Below are 17,740 nucleotides of genomic sequence, written 5' to 3' on the forward strand. Positions count from 1 at the left end.
AAGTAAATGTGGGTGTCCCTAGTTAAAAATAAAAACATACCTATTTCTCTGTACCTCAGTTTCTCACATATAAATGCTATAATATATATTAATTGTGCTCTTCCATACATGTTTCAAATGGATTATCTTATCCTGACCTTGTAGATTCTTGTGTAGCATAAAGAAAGTGTTAGCCAGGGGCAAAGATGCCTCAAGAACAGGAAACAGGGATGGGGAGATGACTCAGTCTGTATAGTGATTGCCATGTAAACAAGAGAAACTGAGTCAGAGTCCTGGCACCAACATACAAGTCCAGGCTCAGCAGTGCATGCCTGTAATCCCAGAGTCGGGGTAGCAAAAGCAAGAGGAACATGAGAACTACTAGACATTCCGCCTAGGGAATTGGTGAGCTCCCAGTCCTATGAGAGACCCTGTCTCCCAAAGTAAAGCAGAGATTCGATTGAGAATGACACCTGATCTCAAGCCCTGGCCTCCGCACATGTATGCACACATCCCCAACATGTGTGCATTTGTATACACACACACACACACACACACACACACACACACACACACACACAAGACGGGGAGGACAAGAAAAGAGTGAAAGGATTTCAGCACTGTACACTGTATCTTGGGGTGCTAGGGGCTACATCAGAAAATCCATGGAGCAAGGCAGAGAGAACAAAGGAGGCTCAGGAAAGTGGGTCTGCCAGAGTTTGTGCTTCATTAGGAGAGGCTTGAGTCCTGAAGGGAAAAGTTTCATAGCATGAAAACAATGTGCATTCTCAGTGTCTGTTTCAAATATGTGACGAGCTAACCTCACTGAAGTGCTAGGCTAGCCTATCATTTGCCCAATGTTTATCCTCTGGGCTCATGCAGACCACTGTAGCACAGCACTGCTGAGGGGTGTGCCTGTGTGAGATGGACCTTCCACCTCTGCAGCAGAGCAGAGCACCATGGGCAGCTCTAAGTTCAAAGGAAGTAAATGGCATGAATTTTTTTCCTACAGAAAGCAAAGCTCGGTCTCACTAGAAATATCATCCTGAATGTGTGGATTTAAGCCACAGGTCCTACTGCCCTGCTGTGGTATTAGTCTGAACAGTGAGTAGTAGAAATGCCCTGAGTAACACACATTTTAAAGTCATAGTGGTTGTAGAGATTTCTTGAAAATCATTTCATATTCTGTTTTACTTAAAGAAAAGTTTCTTTCATAGGTCTACAATCTCATTACAATATTATATAATAAATAGGTTCAGGGTAATTATCAGAGGTTCTGGGATGTCTGAATCAGTCCCCACATAAAGTTTGTCTCACATTTCCCTATAATCCATTAGCTAAGACACCAAGTTCCTACATTTGGTCCCCTCTTATCAAGACACATTCTTCCTGCTCAATCCCATCTCTGTCCTGTGGGCTATCTGAGAGGATCAACCACACCCACAGTAGAATACTCCCCAAAACTACTGCCCTACTCACCAAATCCTGCTGTCTCCATACTTTTGACTGTGTCCTCCAAGATCTCACTCCCCTACCACCTGAAGTTGAATCTCTTAGGTATTTCTGGAATTTTTAGTACTACCAGAGCACCAAGTATTGGAAAGACCTTCCAGACCCCTATGGCAGGCAAACCACAAGTTTCTGTGGACAATGACCTTCTTAAACTTCTCAAAGAGGAGCAGGTTGAGGGAAGAGAGAAGAATGATTGTAGATGACAGAAAATTGCCATAGAGTAGTCTTGTCAAGAAGTGCCATGGATCACATGCTCAGAAAAACAATATGGCAAAGAAAGCATTCCTCCTACACAGGCAAGGTTCCCTGCCAGAAAGTAGCTGCCTCTGGGCTTGGGGATAAGCCTGTGCACTGTGCAGACAGCTACACATCAGAGACAAGGGAAGTTCTGAGTCGGAGCAGGGGATGTGCAGGGTTATCACCAAAGTCCTTCTCCTGAGGAGGCTATAACACATACCTCTATTTTAAAAGATAGAGATGCCATTTTTATTAAAAGCATACTGAGTCTGAAACACACCTTGCATTTTAGTGAACATTATTGAAATGAACTCATTAGTTAATTTTCTTACCACTGGGACAGAATTCCTGACAAAATACCCTTAGGGAAGGGTAGGCTTATTTGGGATCATGTCTGAGTGTACAGTCAATCGTGGCTGGAAGTCCTGGTAGTAGGAACATGAGGCAGCTGGTCACATGCAGGGAACACAGGGGACATATGGGAATAAGAACCAGGGCTCAGTTTGCTCTCTCCCTTTCCTTCATCTTAAGGCCCCTCCCTGCCCACAGGACGTACCCCCCAGCCTTAGGGTGTGTCTTCTCACTTCAGTTAACCCAGTGCAGAAACTCCCTGCCAGAGGTGCCCAGAGCTTGTTTCAGAGGTAAATCAAGATCATGTCAAGTTGATAACTAATCAGCCACCACCTTCATTTTAATTAAAAAATGTGTCAAATTAAATAATAAAGAAACAACAGCAAGAGCAATATTGATTGAAAGTTGTGGAAATTGACTTCCCGACAAAGCCGGGCCCTCTACTCCCCAGTGAAGCTGTAGACATCTGGAGGCTACAGAGGAGTAGAAAATAAGAGCTGGTTGACATTTGCAGGGAGGATCAAAGAAGATGGCCTCTGAGTGAAGGCAATGACTGAAAATGGACAAAGGGACGGAGAGAAATTATAGCAGAGCAATAGAAATGTGAGGAATGCTGGGTGGAAACTGGGGTGAGACAGTGGTAAATTAGACAATAGGGGAGAAGTGGAGGAAGGAAAAAGAAGGCACAGAGTACTAAGGTCACCTGGGTCTTCCATAAGAATACCCTAAGTTCCTAAAGAGGAGGAGCAGTGCTGAGCCCCTCCCCCACCCCCAGCATGTGAACTTCCCTGGGATCCAGTGCATTTCACACTACTCTTAAGTTTTGTTAGGGCTTCTGATGTCTCAACAGAACTGGTTTTTTCATTCAAGTCACTTGTAATAAATAGGTGCACTCCCTCCATGTTGTGAGAGCCTGGGAATGAAAGGAATGAGCCTGGAGCTTTGGGAACACAGAGACCAGGAGTCTTGCAAACAAACCTCAAGATTTTATGTTGAAAGGGGTCCTGGAGGGGATGAGCTTTAGGCTGGCCTTTCTCAGTCACTATGAGGACTAACAGTGCTAAAGAGGCTGAAATGGGAGAGGATGCTCAGCATGCAGTCTAGGCCACAGCAGCCCCTCCTCACCACAGCCCATCAGACAGGGACTTTATCACCTCCATTTTCTTCTGAAGAGGATGCTCTTCCAGGAAAAAAAAAGAAGATGAAATAATTCATTCAAAAAATTTCCCTGACACCAAAGCTTGAGCCTACATGATCCGAAGACAGAGTTCAACACGTAAGCACTGGGCAACAGATTAATTTTAAATGGTGGAATTCTAGAAATTCAGTAAGAGAAAGGGAAGGAAGAGAGTGAGAAGATAATACAGAGATTATGAGGGGTGGGGCTGAGGAGATGACTCTGCAATTAGTAGCTGTTCAGTCATGAGGATCAGAGTGGAGACCCTGGACCCACATAACAAGTCAGTGATAAGAATTCTGGCCTCCCTGATGAGGACACCCACTCATATACATAGGAAGAGAGAAAAGAAAAAGAAGAGCATCTAAAGGGTGGGGCAGACCACTAGACAATATCTGAAATATTCAAATGAACAATGAAAACTAGGGAGAAAGATAAGAAGAAGAGAGAGAAGAGAGAGAGGGGAAAGAAGGGGAAGAGAAGAGGGAATTAAAATAAATTTGGATAGGTGTAGCTCCATGCTCTTAAATTTTACAAAAGAAAAGTTAAATGTAATCAAAAGCAAGGAAAGCCAGGTGACTTTAAAAATGTATACGCAGATCCCTAAATGTCTTCAAATAATCAACCACTTTTCTATCTGCCATGGAAGCCAGAGACTTTCTGTTTCAACTCAAATAATTTCTCTTCCACCTCCAGTGAGCCACATGAAATAGCCTGGTGGACAACTCTCCCATTTTACAGCTATTCTCAGTCTATGTGGGGCTCTACTGAGATGAAATCTGAGTTAAGCATGTTAAGGATGTATGCATCGCACATAGTTATCTTAAGTGCACCTGCATACACACTAGGTAAGGATGTTTACAATACCACTGAAGCCCTCAGTGTGATCAATGCAGTCGTGAAGTGCCATTTTGTTGGGTGAGCAGAAATGGCTAACATTGCTGTTGCAGCTCAGATTGTCCGTGTACATTTATCTTAGCCCCCTGTGTCATTAACATCAAAACTCAATCCTCAGGTAAGCCAGAAAATTCCAACCATGAGATAGAGAATCATCATACTGAAACTGTTGTGATGCAGACTAAAAGAAGCCATGAAATTATCCTTTTATCTTCTTAAAAACAAACACGGGTATATCCACACGATTTGAGCTCCGGGTGCACCTCCCTTACAACTGTCAATGTGGGGATTTGCAAGTCCAGTACTGGGGCATGCCTAGCCTCTCTTTTGGTTTGACAGGTGGCTCTGAACACTAAACTAAGAGAAGCAAACTTGTAAATGAATTGCTCCAGGGTTGCTGTCTGATTTGTGCACTTTCTTTTATTTATTTCATTTTGCATTGAAAACATTACATCTCTGTTTCCTTATAGAGTAGTGTATCAAGAGCCAGTGTATGGCAATAAATTGCTACAGGTATGAATTCCTGACTGATGGAAAAACACTCATCACGTGGTTGTGGGTTTGCTCTGAAATTCTGACTAACAAGATGATTCTCGGGAGGGCAAATGTTCTCTAACATAGAGGGAAGCCTTAACTGAATTTTCCAGTTTTAATACAGAGTCACCCTGTTCCCTTCTGACATGTCCACAATGGATTTGGGACACTTCCTTCCAGATACCAGCACTGTATCTGTACACTTGACTCCACCATGAATATGCCACCTTAGAGGTCAAATGTGGCTTTTAATTTCTTGAATTATAAAAATTTAACAACCAAAAATGAAAAAGGGCCAGGAAGACATCTCAACAGACAAAAGTGTTAACTGCTAAGACCTGACAACCTACTTAAGTTTGATCCACAGAAACGAAGGTAGACAGAGAGCATTGACTTCTAAAAGTTGTTATCTGGCTTCTACATGGTTTCTGTGGCATGCATGCAACACACACACACACACACACACACACACACACACACACACACATAGTCACTATGTGCACATACATGCACACATAATAACAATAAATCAGAAAGAAAGAATTTTTGGATTAGGGAGATACCTCAGTAGGTAAAGTACTTGCTGAGCAAATATGAGGACCAAAGTCTGTGTTCTCCAGAAATCAAATAAAGCTGGCTACCACACCACTAGTCTGTCATCCATCACTGCTGCAGAGAGATATGAGGAGGAGACATGGGTATTCCAAGAAGCTCACAGGCCAGCTATCCAGGTGTGCATAGTAAGAAGCAATAAGGTGGAAGGCAAGGGCCAACACCCAAGGTAACATCCACATCGACAGCATGGTGCATACATACACACACACACACACACACACACACACACACACACACACACACCATGAGGTGGGGGTTTAGAGGGTTTATTAGAATCAATTTTATCATAATCTTTAGATGGTTCTTAGAATACACTGGAATATTTAAATCAAAATTCTCTTATCCCTCTAACCTTGAGGGGCTGCATGGCTAGAATCTCCTATACCTCTCACCGCTCTTACTATAGATAGTTAGAATTTTTTTCCAGTTGCTAAACCTATTTCTCATTTCCAAAGAAACACCAAATGAGTAAATTTGTAGGATGTAGAAAACAGAAAAAAAAAAAAAAAAAAAAGGACGCATCCACCACTGGTCAAGAGTCCTCAGATGTGCTCTACAGCTAATGCTACAACTGCCATGTAGCTGGAAGATGGTAGCACAGATGGTTCCGTGACACAGGCTTGTCATCCCAGCACTTGAAAGGCAGAGGCAGGAGGATTGCAAGTTCAAGGCTGGTTACAGAGAAGCCAATACTAGCCTGGGGCAGTTAATGGGATCCTGTGTCACAACAAAAAGTCAAAGGAAGGCTTTGGTTGTAGGACAATAACAGAGCCCTTACCTGGTGTGCATAGAGCCCTGGGTTCAACTTCCAGCAAAATAGACACACACACACACACACACACACACACACACACACACACACACAACATATTTTTGTGAGTAGAATAGATAAAACTGCTGTACTTTTTTTCTCTTTGGTTTGGAGAAGGAAAAATCTCCTTGTCGGTGACATTATTTTTTCACTGGGTCTGCAGTTACCAGGTTCAGTAAGACCTGAGTCTGCAGTCCTTAGACAGAAGGCAGATCTCATTCTTCAGACAACAGCACAGAACTATGCAGACACTCCAGCTCTGTTCAGCAAGCTGCAGAGGACAGAGCAATATAGCTCATCTTAGTCACCTTTTTGCAAAGCAAATTCAAGCAATTTGTATCTGTGGGCCATTTTACAGTGCGTGCACATACACTGAGTTAGTGCACAGCTCCACTGTTGCTGAAATATAAGAGAAGTAGGAAAGACAACACACAGTGCAGAGAGGTGGTGTGATCAAGCCTACTAATCCTTTTCACCCCATTATCACATATTGCAGAGACTAATACTCCACAGCCACCAGCCCACAGATGCTTACATTGAAATAAAATTAACTAGGAGTTGAGGGGGGCCTCCTTTGGTAAAGTACTTGCTGTACAAGCAGGGAGACCTGAGATGGGTCTTCACAACTGAGAGGTTTTGAGTTTTCTTTTGTTTGTTGTTTAAATCCAACCATGGAGACATCTCTTTCTAACCCTAGAGCTGGAAAGGCAGACAAAAGAATCTGTAGGGCTTGCATGGCAAGTTCTAGACTAATGAGAGACCCTGTCTCAGAAAGAAAGAAAAATAGAAGGTGGACAGTTTGTGAGGAGGTTGTCCTCTGACCTCCAAACACATGAACTCATATGTGCACACTCAGCTGCACACACATGAACACACATGCAACATACATGAATTCATTGAACAATAGTCAGTCTGGTATAACTGTATCCCAGCATTTTGGAGGTGGAGACAGGAGGATCACAAGTTCAAAGCTTTCTTGGCTATAAGATCAGCTCAAGGCCAACTTTGAACTTATACGATACTATCTCAAAGTGAAAAATAAAGTTTAAACAAAAGGAAGGAGGGCTTGGAAAATAGCTTAATGGTGGAACATTTCACCAGCAGGTACAAGATCCTAGTGCCACAAAATAAATGATAAGGTAAAAGCAAATCAAATTAACAAAATGTAAGTAAATTAATTAATTATAGTCCCTGCATTTCAAGTAATAAGAAAACACTTAAGACTGTTGGCCACCATGCAGGACAAGATACCGGCAGAACACTGCTGTTAGCACCATGTGATCTGTTGACCAAGGTCAAAGCCACCTCATTGTAAATGCCAGCAGACTAGAGTCTGAAGAATTCTTAGTGGAAGGCGGCGACATGGCTCTGCAGTTTCGAGTGCTTGCTGCTCTTCAGAGGACCAGTGTTTAGTTTTCAGCCCTGACTTTGGGTGGCTCCAACCACCCATAACTACACATCCAGAGGATGCAATGGCCCCTTCTGACCTATGTAGGCACATGCACACATGTGTCATACATCCACACAAATACACATAAATAGAAATTAAAACAAAAACTTGACTGGGGATGTAGCCCAATTGATACAGTGTGCTGCATTTGATCTTGCCTCAGAAACAAAGCACAGAGACAGACAGACAGACAATGTTTAAAAGCAAAAATCTTAAGTAACAGACCAAACCTCAGGGTACTAACCACTTGTGACTGTTTAACATAGAAGCTGATTTCCTCTCAATGGTGAAGCCTTAAGTAAATATACAAAAAAGAGATCACTCTCAAACTCATAGTTTACCTTATTTTGGGGGAGAGGAAAGGAAAAGGAGAAATAGTGTAATCAGATTATAATCTCAAAAAGAAAATTCAAAAGAAAAAGTTAAAAATGTTCTTACTAGCTGAATTATCAACCTTGTAGGCAGTGGAGCTCACATTTGTTACTTTTGTTTGCACTGTAGCCGTGCTTCCCACTTGTTGAATACCTACCTGCTCTCATGATAGACCCTTCTGTAAATGCCCAGAGACAATTGTAGAATCTGAGCCACAAGGGCTTGCAAAGAGACATTCCTGGGCACAGATTCCATCACCACTTAGAATTTATTTGGAAACTGATATACCTATGCAAATAGCTTTAACAAACTTTGCTCTGGACAGACAGATGCACAGCCACATGCGTGCATGCACACAGACACAGACACAGACACAGACACACACACACACACACACACACACACACACACACTTCACTCAGTTGATGCTAATGCCTCATAGTCATTAGCTGGCCAATTCTAACCCCTTTTACCCCATTATATTTAATGTACATACTTGCATACTTATATCATTCTGATACATCATGAAAGCCAAGAAAAATAGTCAGGCAGATTAAAAGCAGAACTCTGGAAAACTGGTGGTCTGATTTCTTCATGGGCCATCATTCCTCCTCTGGAGTTCAGTGCTGGCCTGACACCTGCTTTGTTTTTATGACTCTTCGGCACTTTTAATGAGTTCCCTCATTCCTCATTAGAGAGCACTGTGTTTGGAACACCAGGTGGTGTCTGGCTAAGACCTTTTTTTGTTTTAAATTACACATTTTTTTTTCCTTAAGGAAAGCTGTCACGGAAACTCCTGGCTCTGTATTATTGGTGATTATCCACCAAGAAGTCTTGGGTGTGTCTTTAACCAAGGCTGATCCAAAGAACAAATTTCCTCATAGAAAAACTGGCTCTATTGAGCTATGACATATATGATAGAGGATTTCAGTCAGAAACACTGGAAGAAACTGTCAAGAGCTATTACCTACGTGTTTCAAGTTGCTTTTGTAGCCTTGCTTCATCTCTGGGTATAAGGCTACATGTATGACACTTGTCAGCTTTGCCCTGCTGTCCTTGGGCATTTTGCTGTAGTCAGCCCTCTGACATGCCACTTTATCCTGAGTTAGCCCTCATCCTAAAGGCAAGACTCCAACCTTGAAGGATTGCATACTGCACATTCTCATTAGAACCTGAATAAGGCCCTTGTTACCTCTAGACACTGGATCCAGTTTGTTAATTGTGCTGAGATCATTCCATGGTGACTGACATATTGCCCTGGTCTGTTGAGCAAGATGCCCTTATTTTCTCAGTTGGATAATCAGTGCTCCACTGCACACAATTCCTTTTCAATGTACCCATTTGCTCTTCCTCTGTGCTTAATTGAACAACGGCAATTACTGGTACACAGAACTAAATGTTAATTATTTTTCTTTTTAGATTTTTTTCTCTTAATGATTTTATTTACAAATTGGAAGACTTTATCATATTTCCCCCTCCCTTGAACCAAATTCTTCATCTGAATTTGTGTGACAAGTAGCAGTGTAATATTTTCAGCTGAGAAGACAGAATTTTTGACAATTGTTCACTTTTGTAATAATTATGGAACATTAATAAAGCCTTCTACAAAACCATCAATGATTAAGTGGCTACACACACACACACACACAAACATGCATGCAATTACTAAAAAACTTATTGATCTGGTTTCTGAAAATCAATATGAGGCAGGAGAGTATCTACTTTTATGAAGAAATAAAGATAATTTAATAAAATTTAAGTTAATATTTGGTAAGTTATGGTAAAGCATGGTCAATTCTGGAAACCTGGAAAGTTCAGCAAAGTAGGAAGAATATTTAATCCTCACCCCCAAACCAACATCATTAACACGTAGATGCATTTTCTTAGGGCCTCTGGGTTCTGCCTCTGAAGATATGCTTAGGAGTTCTAACCTTTAACACACAGCCTGGACAGGTCTTCAACCTCCTGTCTCCAGTACTGTTCTACTTCTGCTGTGATACTAAGCTTTCCTTAACCTCAACCTTGGATGGGAGGCCTTGGGTACCTGCTTCTCTCGTGCGGGCTCCTCACTTCTGGGTATTGCTGAACTGGGCTCTGCGTTCCTAAGCCTCATATCTACTTGTATTTTAGGGTGGTTATGCTGCATACCGCTACGCCCAGCCCACCCCTGCCACTGCCGCTGCCTACAGTGACAGGTAAGGGTCTTTCTTCCCTTGATGACTTGAAAATAGCTGGTGGGGCAGGAAATTCTCATTCTTATTTGGTCTTGCTTGAAACATGCATGACTACTGAAGAGGATGCCCCTAAAAGTTAGGTCCTGTGGTGAAGTTATTATGCACAGGCTACCTCGAGAGAAGATGGATGCTTAAGCCTTGCTCATTGTGAACTCTTCACTTTGTCTGATGCAATGCAAAGAAAATCTGCTCTGTCCCTGGATAGCTATTTTCTGGTCTCTTTATTCCTATGACCATGTATCTTACACACACACACACACACACACACACACACACACACACTACCATTCAACTTTCTCATGGCCTTCTATGTAAGACCATAGTTTCATCTAATTCATAGAAAGAAAATGAGAAAGTACTAAGCCTGAAGATTCACTTCCTTCCCTCATGACACCCAGGAAAGCTTTCATCTCTGCCCATTGAATTCAAAACAAAGGAATGGGCAGAACATCTGGCTTTCATAAGGAGATTCATTGATCTTGGCAGTGCCCAGTGCCCAAACCTACAAACATAAGCCAACTTTCATTTGCACTGCACACCTCACATGAAGACTGGCAGCTGGAGGTACAGAAATGTATTTGAGAAATGCAGAATTCCAAATGAATGTGTGTGACTGGCTTGGTCCCCAGGCTTTCGCGATGTGATGGTTTCTAAAACAGTTATAGCTATTTCTATATAGGTGCCTTGTTGGAGGGGGGGGTGGGTCGTAAGCCAGCCAACAAACAAAATGCGTGTGTTTCCATATTGAATGCGATTTCCTGGCTCTGTTCTCTGCGGACATCAATGTGAATGTTCAGGTGCTCTGCATGCATGAATGTCCCGGAGGGTGCTTATTTTCGTGATGACTATTTTAATTTAAGGATATGTTTCATGAATAAAATGATAATAGTATGGTAACGATTTGCATGTGTGGCTGAGGCATGCTGGGTCAGACAGGTAAGCAAGCAGACCAAGGGCATGGCCCAAGAAAGAGAACTGTCAGAAGACATTGGGCTTGCGCCCGGCTTGTGGCCATGCAGTTCCTCTCAGTTTGCAGCGGTGCACTTTTCCTGCACCTCCACCCCATTTCTCACAAGTGTTGTTAGCTCGCAGCAGCTGCAGAATTCTTCGGCAGTTTAATAAAGCAAAATAAATCCCTGAATTTAAGATGCTGTACTTAGCTCCATGCACTAACTTGTCATAAATGACTCTTTGGCAAGCAGAGCTGAGATTTGCTATCTGGCTACACACAGGAATTATTACTGTTTTCTCATGAGCACTCATAGCACGTTTTCTAAATTGTAGAGAATCTTCAAAGAAATCCAAGCCACTGGCCAGACACACTTGTAAACACATGAATTATCCATTTATCCAAGCATCAGTTGCCAAGATGCAAGGTGCTTCATGTAAATTGTCATCTTCAGTATTCTCTGACACAGGGTTAGGAAAATTGAGAGGGTCAATAAGGCTAATAAAAATGATGACAATCTTGAAATACTTGAGATCATTCTACAAATGAAAAGGCTTAAATGTTATTAAATTCCATGCACTGAAGATCCACACAGTCTCAATTGTAATGTGGCTCAGCTACAGCCCTTAATTATTTTTATGAAAATATCTCTAGATGCTAAATTCTCAAACGCCCACTTTGTATGTAATTATAATCATAGTAACTTTAGCCTGCTGTATAATTATAAGAATCTTAAACAGATTTATTTCTTTGAGTGTTTATCTTGCTTCTCCTCAGAATAAGTGCATCTAGCCCCAAGTTGAAGAAAGGTTAATTACAAAGATAGACTTTAAATCGCCTTCTTCAATAAGACTAATTTAGACACTTGATCAAAACAAACAATGTTTAATACTATTCTTAGAGTTACTGAGGAAGCCCACCATCTCCACTTGCACCAGTCTGAAACTGTTAAAATCCTCTGCATTGTGGAACACCATATATGTAAATATCTGTATAAAACCTACAATTTTAATATTATTAAGAGTTCTCATTGGTGATACATTCTACTGAAAAACAAAATACCTTCATTCTTGGATTGGTAAATCTTTAATAACTTCAATTCCCAGTTTAGTGTAACAGTTGCAGCTGAAGGAATCCACTAACTATATTCTTTTCCATGTAATTGGCCTCTTGCTGTTTATTAGAGATGTTTGCACATTAGGTCCCCTTGGTTGCTGTGGAAATTGATTACTGGCTCTATTTAACTTTATTGTAAGCAGAATACTTGTCACCTATGGAATTATTCATTGAGGTAAATTCAGTAATAGGTGAATTACCAGAAAACAATCTCTAAAATGGAATTTCTGGTTTTGATTTATCACTATTAAGTGGTGGTTCCTTTTATTTTTAATCAATACAGACAAGGAAAGGGCTTTATTAAAATATATTCAGGGGGAAATGGCGGATTATCACAATAGCTTTTGAATCTCTACTAAAAATGCAGAATCTATCAAGGCAAAAAATAATATTTTTTTTACACACTCATACTATAGCATCAGTAGCAGCAAACTCTAACTTCCTCTTCTCTAGAAGACAGACAGAATGACAAAGAGATATACCTCTTAACCAAAAGAAACCCTTTCAAACTTGGAAGGGAAATCAGTGGAGTTGGGAATGTTTGAAAAATGGTCACTGGTTGTCAATTTGATTAAAAGAAACAAGCAACAAACCTTCCCTGTGATTCACTCTTCAGCCTTCTCCAAAGTGAAACTAAGTCTTCTGTGCTGCCCCCACGACTCCCATTCGTGGAATTTTACCTTTACTCAACACAAATCATACCCTTATAAAATTAAAGATTCAGGAACCCTTTGAAAACTATTGAACTGCAGTAACCTCAGTGCTGTCTGGAAGGTCTTTAATGGGCACCTTGCAGCTCCCTGCCCATCATCTTCCTGCTTAAATGATCACATGCTGACAATCTCAGAGCAGCCTGAGAGTCTCTGGGTATTGACCTCCTGAAGAAAAGACCATCTGCTGTGGGCCAAGCTTTTCCCAAACCACAAAGATTGAACTGAACTAGGTAATATCACAGCTTCTTTGAGTGGGAATAAGTGAACAGCTTTCCTTGGCATTTTATAAACATTTGGTAAACACTTGACCTGATCAGTTCTTTATTTTGTTAATCTCACTTTGGTGTAATGGAAGCCAGCTGTCCAGACTCTCAAGGAGATTGTTTTCTGAGCTTGAACCAATCATAGCATGGTGGTGGGGCCTGTGGTCATCTGGTCATTGCATGCTATTTGGTGTTGCTGATGTGTCTGTGGTATGTGTTGGGTTGGACAGGTCCATCACATTAGCTCCATGAATGGCTTGCTTGGAATAAGCCTGGGGTACAGGTCTCTTTATTGATTGGCTCTTGGTTCCTTGTGTTTTATGGCTTGGTCCTTGTTGCATCTTTCAGCTGTCCAGCTGGGAGGTGGGAAGTGGGGAAGGTACCCTGTTCAATGAATTGTGCCACTCATAGTGGGGGAATATATGTGATGTGTACATAGCATTGATGAAATACTCTGGCTAGAAAGAAACCCTGGCCATGCTTGTCCTGCTTGCTGATACTCTAACTTCCCCTAAGGACTGGTGCATGAAAGTGTCCCTCCATGTTAGGGAAGAGAGTAGACACAGGCAGGTTAGAAAAGAACCAAGAACAGCATGTCCTACTGTCAAGTTTAACAATAATATGGTTGTAACTGGGACCATTTCTTCTATCAATTAAAATATGATTTTCCTCTCAAACAAATATAATACTTTTTGAAAAGTAAGATAGTACATAATACTGAAAATTAAGGCATAACAATCTATCACTTAAGAAGGAAAATAAATTATATCAAGTTCTATTTAGGTTAGAGAGATGTGCTCATTGGAATGTTGATGTCCATTGGTTGACACTTTTAGGAAATATGTTTATGATAAAATGATTTTTATCAAATAATTTCTATCCTAAATACATTTTCTTATATTTTTATTATAATAAGGGCTTTTGCATTGTTATAATATAAAAATACATTTTTAAGTAACCAAGAAATATGTGTTCCAGAACATAGAATGAGATATTCACAATTATGTAAAGTTATCTTCTGGGTAAGAGAAGCTCATTAAAAGTCAGACAAAACTATAAAACATTTATTTACTATAAAGATCTACAAATGCCAGAGTTGTATTAACATGAGAGTGCAGAATCAGACACATAGACTAAGCAAGGAGGCTGCAAGCAGCCGGGTTCTGCTTTCAATTTATTCTCTTCATTTTCTGAGACCTTAAAGTTTCATTGTTTTTATATGATAAGAAAAGAAAGTATAATATTGGCAATTCCATATCGCTCAACCTAATATAAACCAAAACAAAATCTTGTCATCTTACATACATATAGGGAACTTCTAAGAGTTTTGGAGATAATTCTCAGAACAAAAAAGCCAGGACTTGTGCAGTTCAGGCACTCATATGGTGTGTGTTAAGCACCATTCAGACCAGGTGCTCACAAGCTGAAGAGTAGAGGATTCATTTCAGAGAGAGATAGATTAGTAAATTTTTAAAAAATGTAATAGGAATAATTAGGCATATCTTTGGTATCATATTTAAAATTACATAGATGATAAAGGCAGAAACGTCAAACATATGTAGATGGGGAGATGGATGGATGGATGGATGGATGGATGGATGGATGGATGATGGATGGATGGATGGATGTGAAGAGAGATAGATGATACTTAGATCCATGGGTGCGTGGATAAAGGAAGGAAAGAAAACAGAAAGGAAGGAAGTAGAAGCAGGATAAGCAGGGGGAAGGAGGGAGCAAGAAATGAAAAGGGAATTATCAAGAGTAAAATACCATCTATTTTTCCCTCTTCTATTGCATCATGAGCAAGTCTACAGAGAACAGAATGAAATTCTTATGTAAAACCTTATTCTAAAGACTGAAGCAGCAGTTGGATCTGAGTCCGTTCCCACCTATGTAACAGCCCCTCAGTCTATCTTAGAAGTTATTTTCTGGATTCAGATTTAAGATTACCAAACTTCCACCATGAAAACAGGCAAATAGCTTCATTTAAAATGATAAGTCATTTTGCTTAGCATCCGAGAGAGAGAGAGAGAGAGAGAGAGAGGGAGAGAGAGAGAGAGAGAGAGAGAATAGTATGTATATGTACAAACACACACACACACACACACACACACACACACACACACAAAAAAAAAAAACCTATGTAGGGTGTTGGCACTGTAAAAAGCAAGTGAGCATCCTGAATAAAAAATTCACTATTTACATTTAAGGACTTTATTTTTGTTGTAGAAAGATTATTTTACAAAATTGTTGTATCATCTGAACTTGATGATTTTACACTTTTTTTTCTAGCTATGCATTAAAATATAGAGAGTTTAATGTATAGACCATGTAGAATGTTTAATGAGAACAGACAGCACAGAGGAGGGGCATTTCCTGGTGTCCCAGTTCTTCCTTTTCAAACCAGGTATGATAAGAATTCCAACTATTTCAGAACAGCAGAAGTAAGCCTCATGCCTGTTCTTGGGGACATGTGTAAGGATAGGTCTCACGTTCACAGATGTACTGCTTTCCAGGGCTAGGAGATCTGGGAAACTGAAATGTGGCCATCAACTCTCTCTTTGGGGACTAGTGAATTCTGACCATTCTTCCTTCTACCATGCAGTTAAAATGCTTTTCCCCTAGGAATGAGCCACAATAGAATATGGTACCTTTGTTTCTTCTTTTTTTAGTTCATAGCCAATTTCCCTTTCTGGAGACTGCCTTGGAAAAATAAACCTTGACAACTGTGTGGGGATTTCCTGTTTACATTTTCTATCTTTTTAAAAAACAAACTCATGAGAAAATCTAGGGAGGGTATGACAAAACTTGGTCATGCCAAACAAGAATGGTGTTCTCAGGTTCACAGAGGGCTAAGGGGGAAGTTCATGAGGGCTCAGGGCAGACCCAAGAGTATCATGTGGCATGGCTCAGTGAGATAATGCCGCTGAGGTCATTCTTGACTGTCAGGCATGAAGTGACAGTAAGAAGGAGCCGTTGCCCAGTAGCTTGTGGCAGCAGCTTACTGAGGTTGTTCTTGGTTTTAGTTTTTTAGTAATTTCTGTCACTGTGATGAGCAATTCTAGGTTTTGTTTTTTTTTTTCAAACAAAAGATGCTCTGCTACCTTATAATAGAAATGTAGCAGGAATGAGTCACCAGTGTCTTTATATCCATTTGTATCCCAGTGCCACTGCTGAAAGTATAGTCAGGATTTTATTAAAACCTCTATATTGAAAACATCCATACATGTGCATGCTCACATGCACACACAGGCACATATGCACCCAGATATATGTATGTATATTGTCTTACTTTTATGTGTCTCTGTTTTTTTTTTATTTAAAGTTCATTTCTTTAACAGATTCAGTCACATTTTTGAGTGACACACAGCCCCTTCAAGAAGAGAAAGAGAATTTAATTGTTCTAGAAAGTTATCAGATATTTAAAAGAAATTCACTTCTGAGAGAGCTATGATACAGCTGAAATATAAGATGAAATGCCAGGCAAAAGCAAATTCTTTAATAGGCCATATGCACATGTCACTGCATCTTTAAAATTGTTCTGATTTTACATTCTTAAAAAAGTTACAGCTATGCTAATTCTACTTTTTCCCAATATACCCTTTAAATTGTTATTGATTTAATTTGAGAACAACTAAGATGATTCTGAAATTCTAGAGGAAGAAGCAAAAAGCACTTGTAATTTGGGTCTATTGATGCCAAACTGAACAGTAAGGAGAAATACTGGTATTATTAAAGGACCCACTTCCTGATTTTCTCTTATTTTTAACCTAGAGACCATTTATACACACTTTCACATTCACATACACACTCATATATAATCATACACACACACACACACACACACACACACACGGTTCTCTCAAGCCTTAAATGAGTCCAAGTTTTGTCTCAAGAATTAATTACTTTTTATCCATAACCTACCATGGCTTGTCTAATGTTATGCACTGTTGGATGAATATGTAATTGAGGCAGTTAGAAAAAATAGACCTGTAATAATCCACAGACCAGACCAAAAAGGGTCCAGGGAGAGATTAAGGGCATTCCAAACCCAACAGACCATGGCCATCACATCCACATGGGAAGCCACTTCTGCAGGTGACAAGACAAGGTATAACAGCTCCTTTGGTCATGTCATGGCCCGATCACATGCTTTTCAGGTTGCAGATCATTGGCTTGATGGGCCACAAAAAAGCAAATGGAATCCATCTTTTAAGTAGTACCATCACAGCCCTTCCACTGTGAATGCTTAGAAAACATTGGCTTCCTAGAGGTAGGTCAGGAACCTGTGGTGAGAATACAGACTCCACAGCCACTGGGTGAGCCCTTCCCACTCACAATAAAGAGTGACCTTGGTAATGACAGTCATCCAGCAGAACAGAAGGACACACACCCAAGGTAGAATCTTAGCTTATGAAATATTTATATATGTCTCCCCTCAAACTGGGGGAAATTCTTATTCCACAAGCATGAAGACTCAAGTCCAAATTCCCAGCAACCATCTACAAACAAGGCATGGTGGCATGCACT

General features: G+C 40.5%; 1 protein-coding gene across 31 annotated transcripts in view; it reads left to right on the forward strand.

The window, feature by feature from the left end:
* The window catches only part of Rbfox1 (RNA binding fox-1 homolog 1), a 1,601,479-nt gene that overhangs the window by 1,554,657 nt on the left and 29,082 nt on the right, over positions 1 to 17,740 (forward strand). For 22 of the 31 annotated variants that reach the window (XR_005090377.1, XM_037201084.1, XM_037201092.1 and 19 more), the window contains 2 exons: positions 4,624 to 4,666; positions 10,066 to 10,130. Coding sequence is in view for 30 of the 31 variants with exons in the window: in XM_037201084.1 (XP_037056979.1) it covers positions 4,624 to 4,666; positions 10,066 to 10,130 (108 nt within the window). In the remaining variant the exon portion in view is untranslated. The remainder of the gene's footprint in view (positions 1 to 4,623; positions 4,667 to 10,065; positions 10,131 to 17,740) is intronic. The other 9 variants (XM_037201093.1, XM_037201091.1, XM_037201083.1 and 6 more) reach the window with 1 other exon arrangement.

This window comes from Peromyscus leucopus, chromosome 8b (assembly GCF_004664715.2).
Source record: "Peromyscus leucopus breed LL Stock chromosome 8b, UCI_PerLeu_2.1, whole genome shotgun sequence".
NCBI lineage: Eukaryota > Metazoa > Chordata > Mammalia > Rodentia > Cricetidae > Peromyscus > Peromyscus leucopus.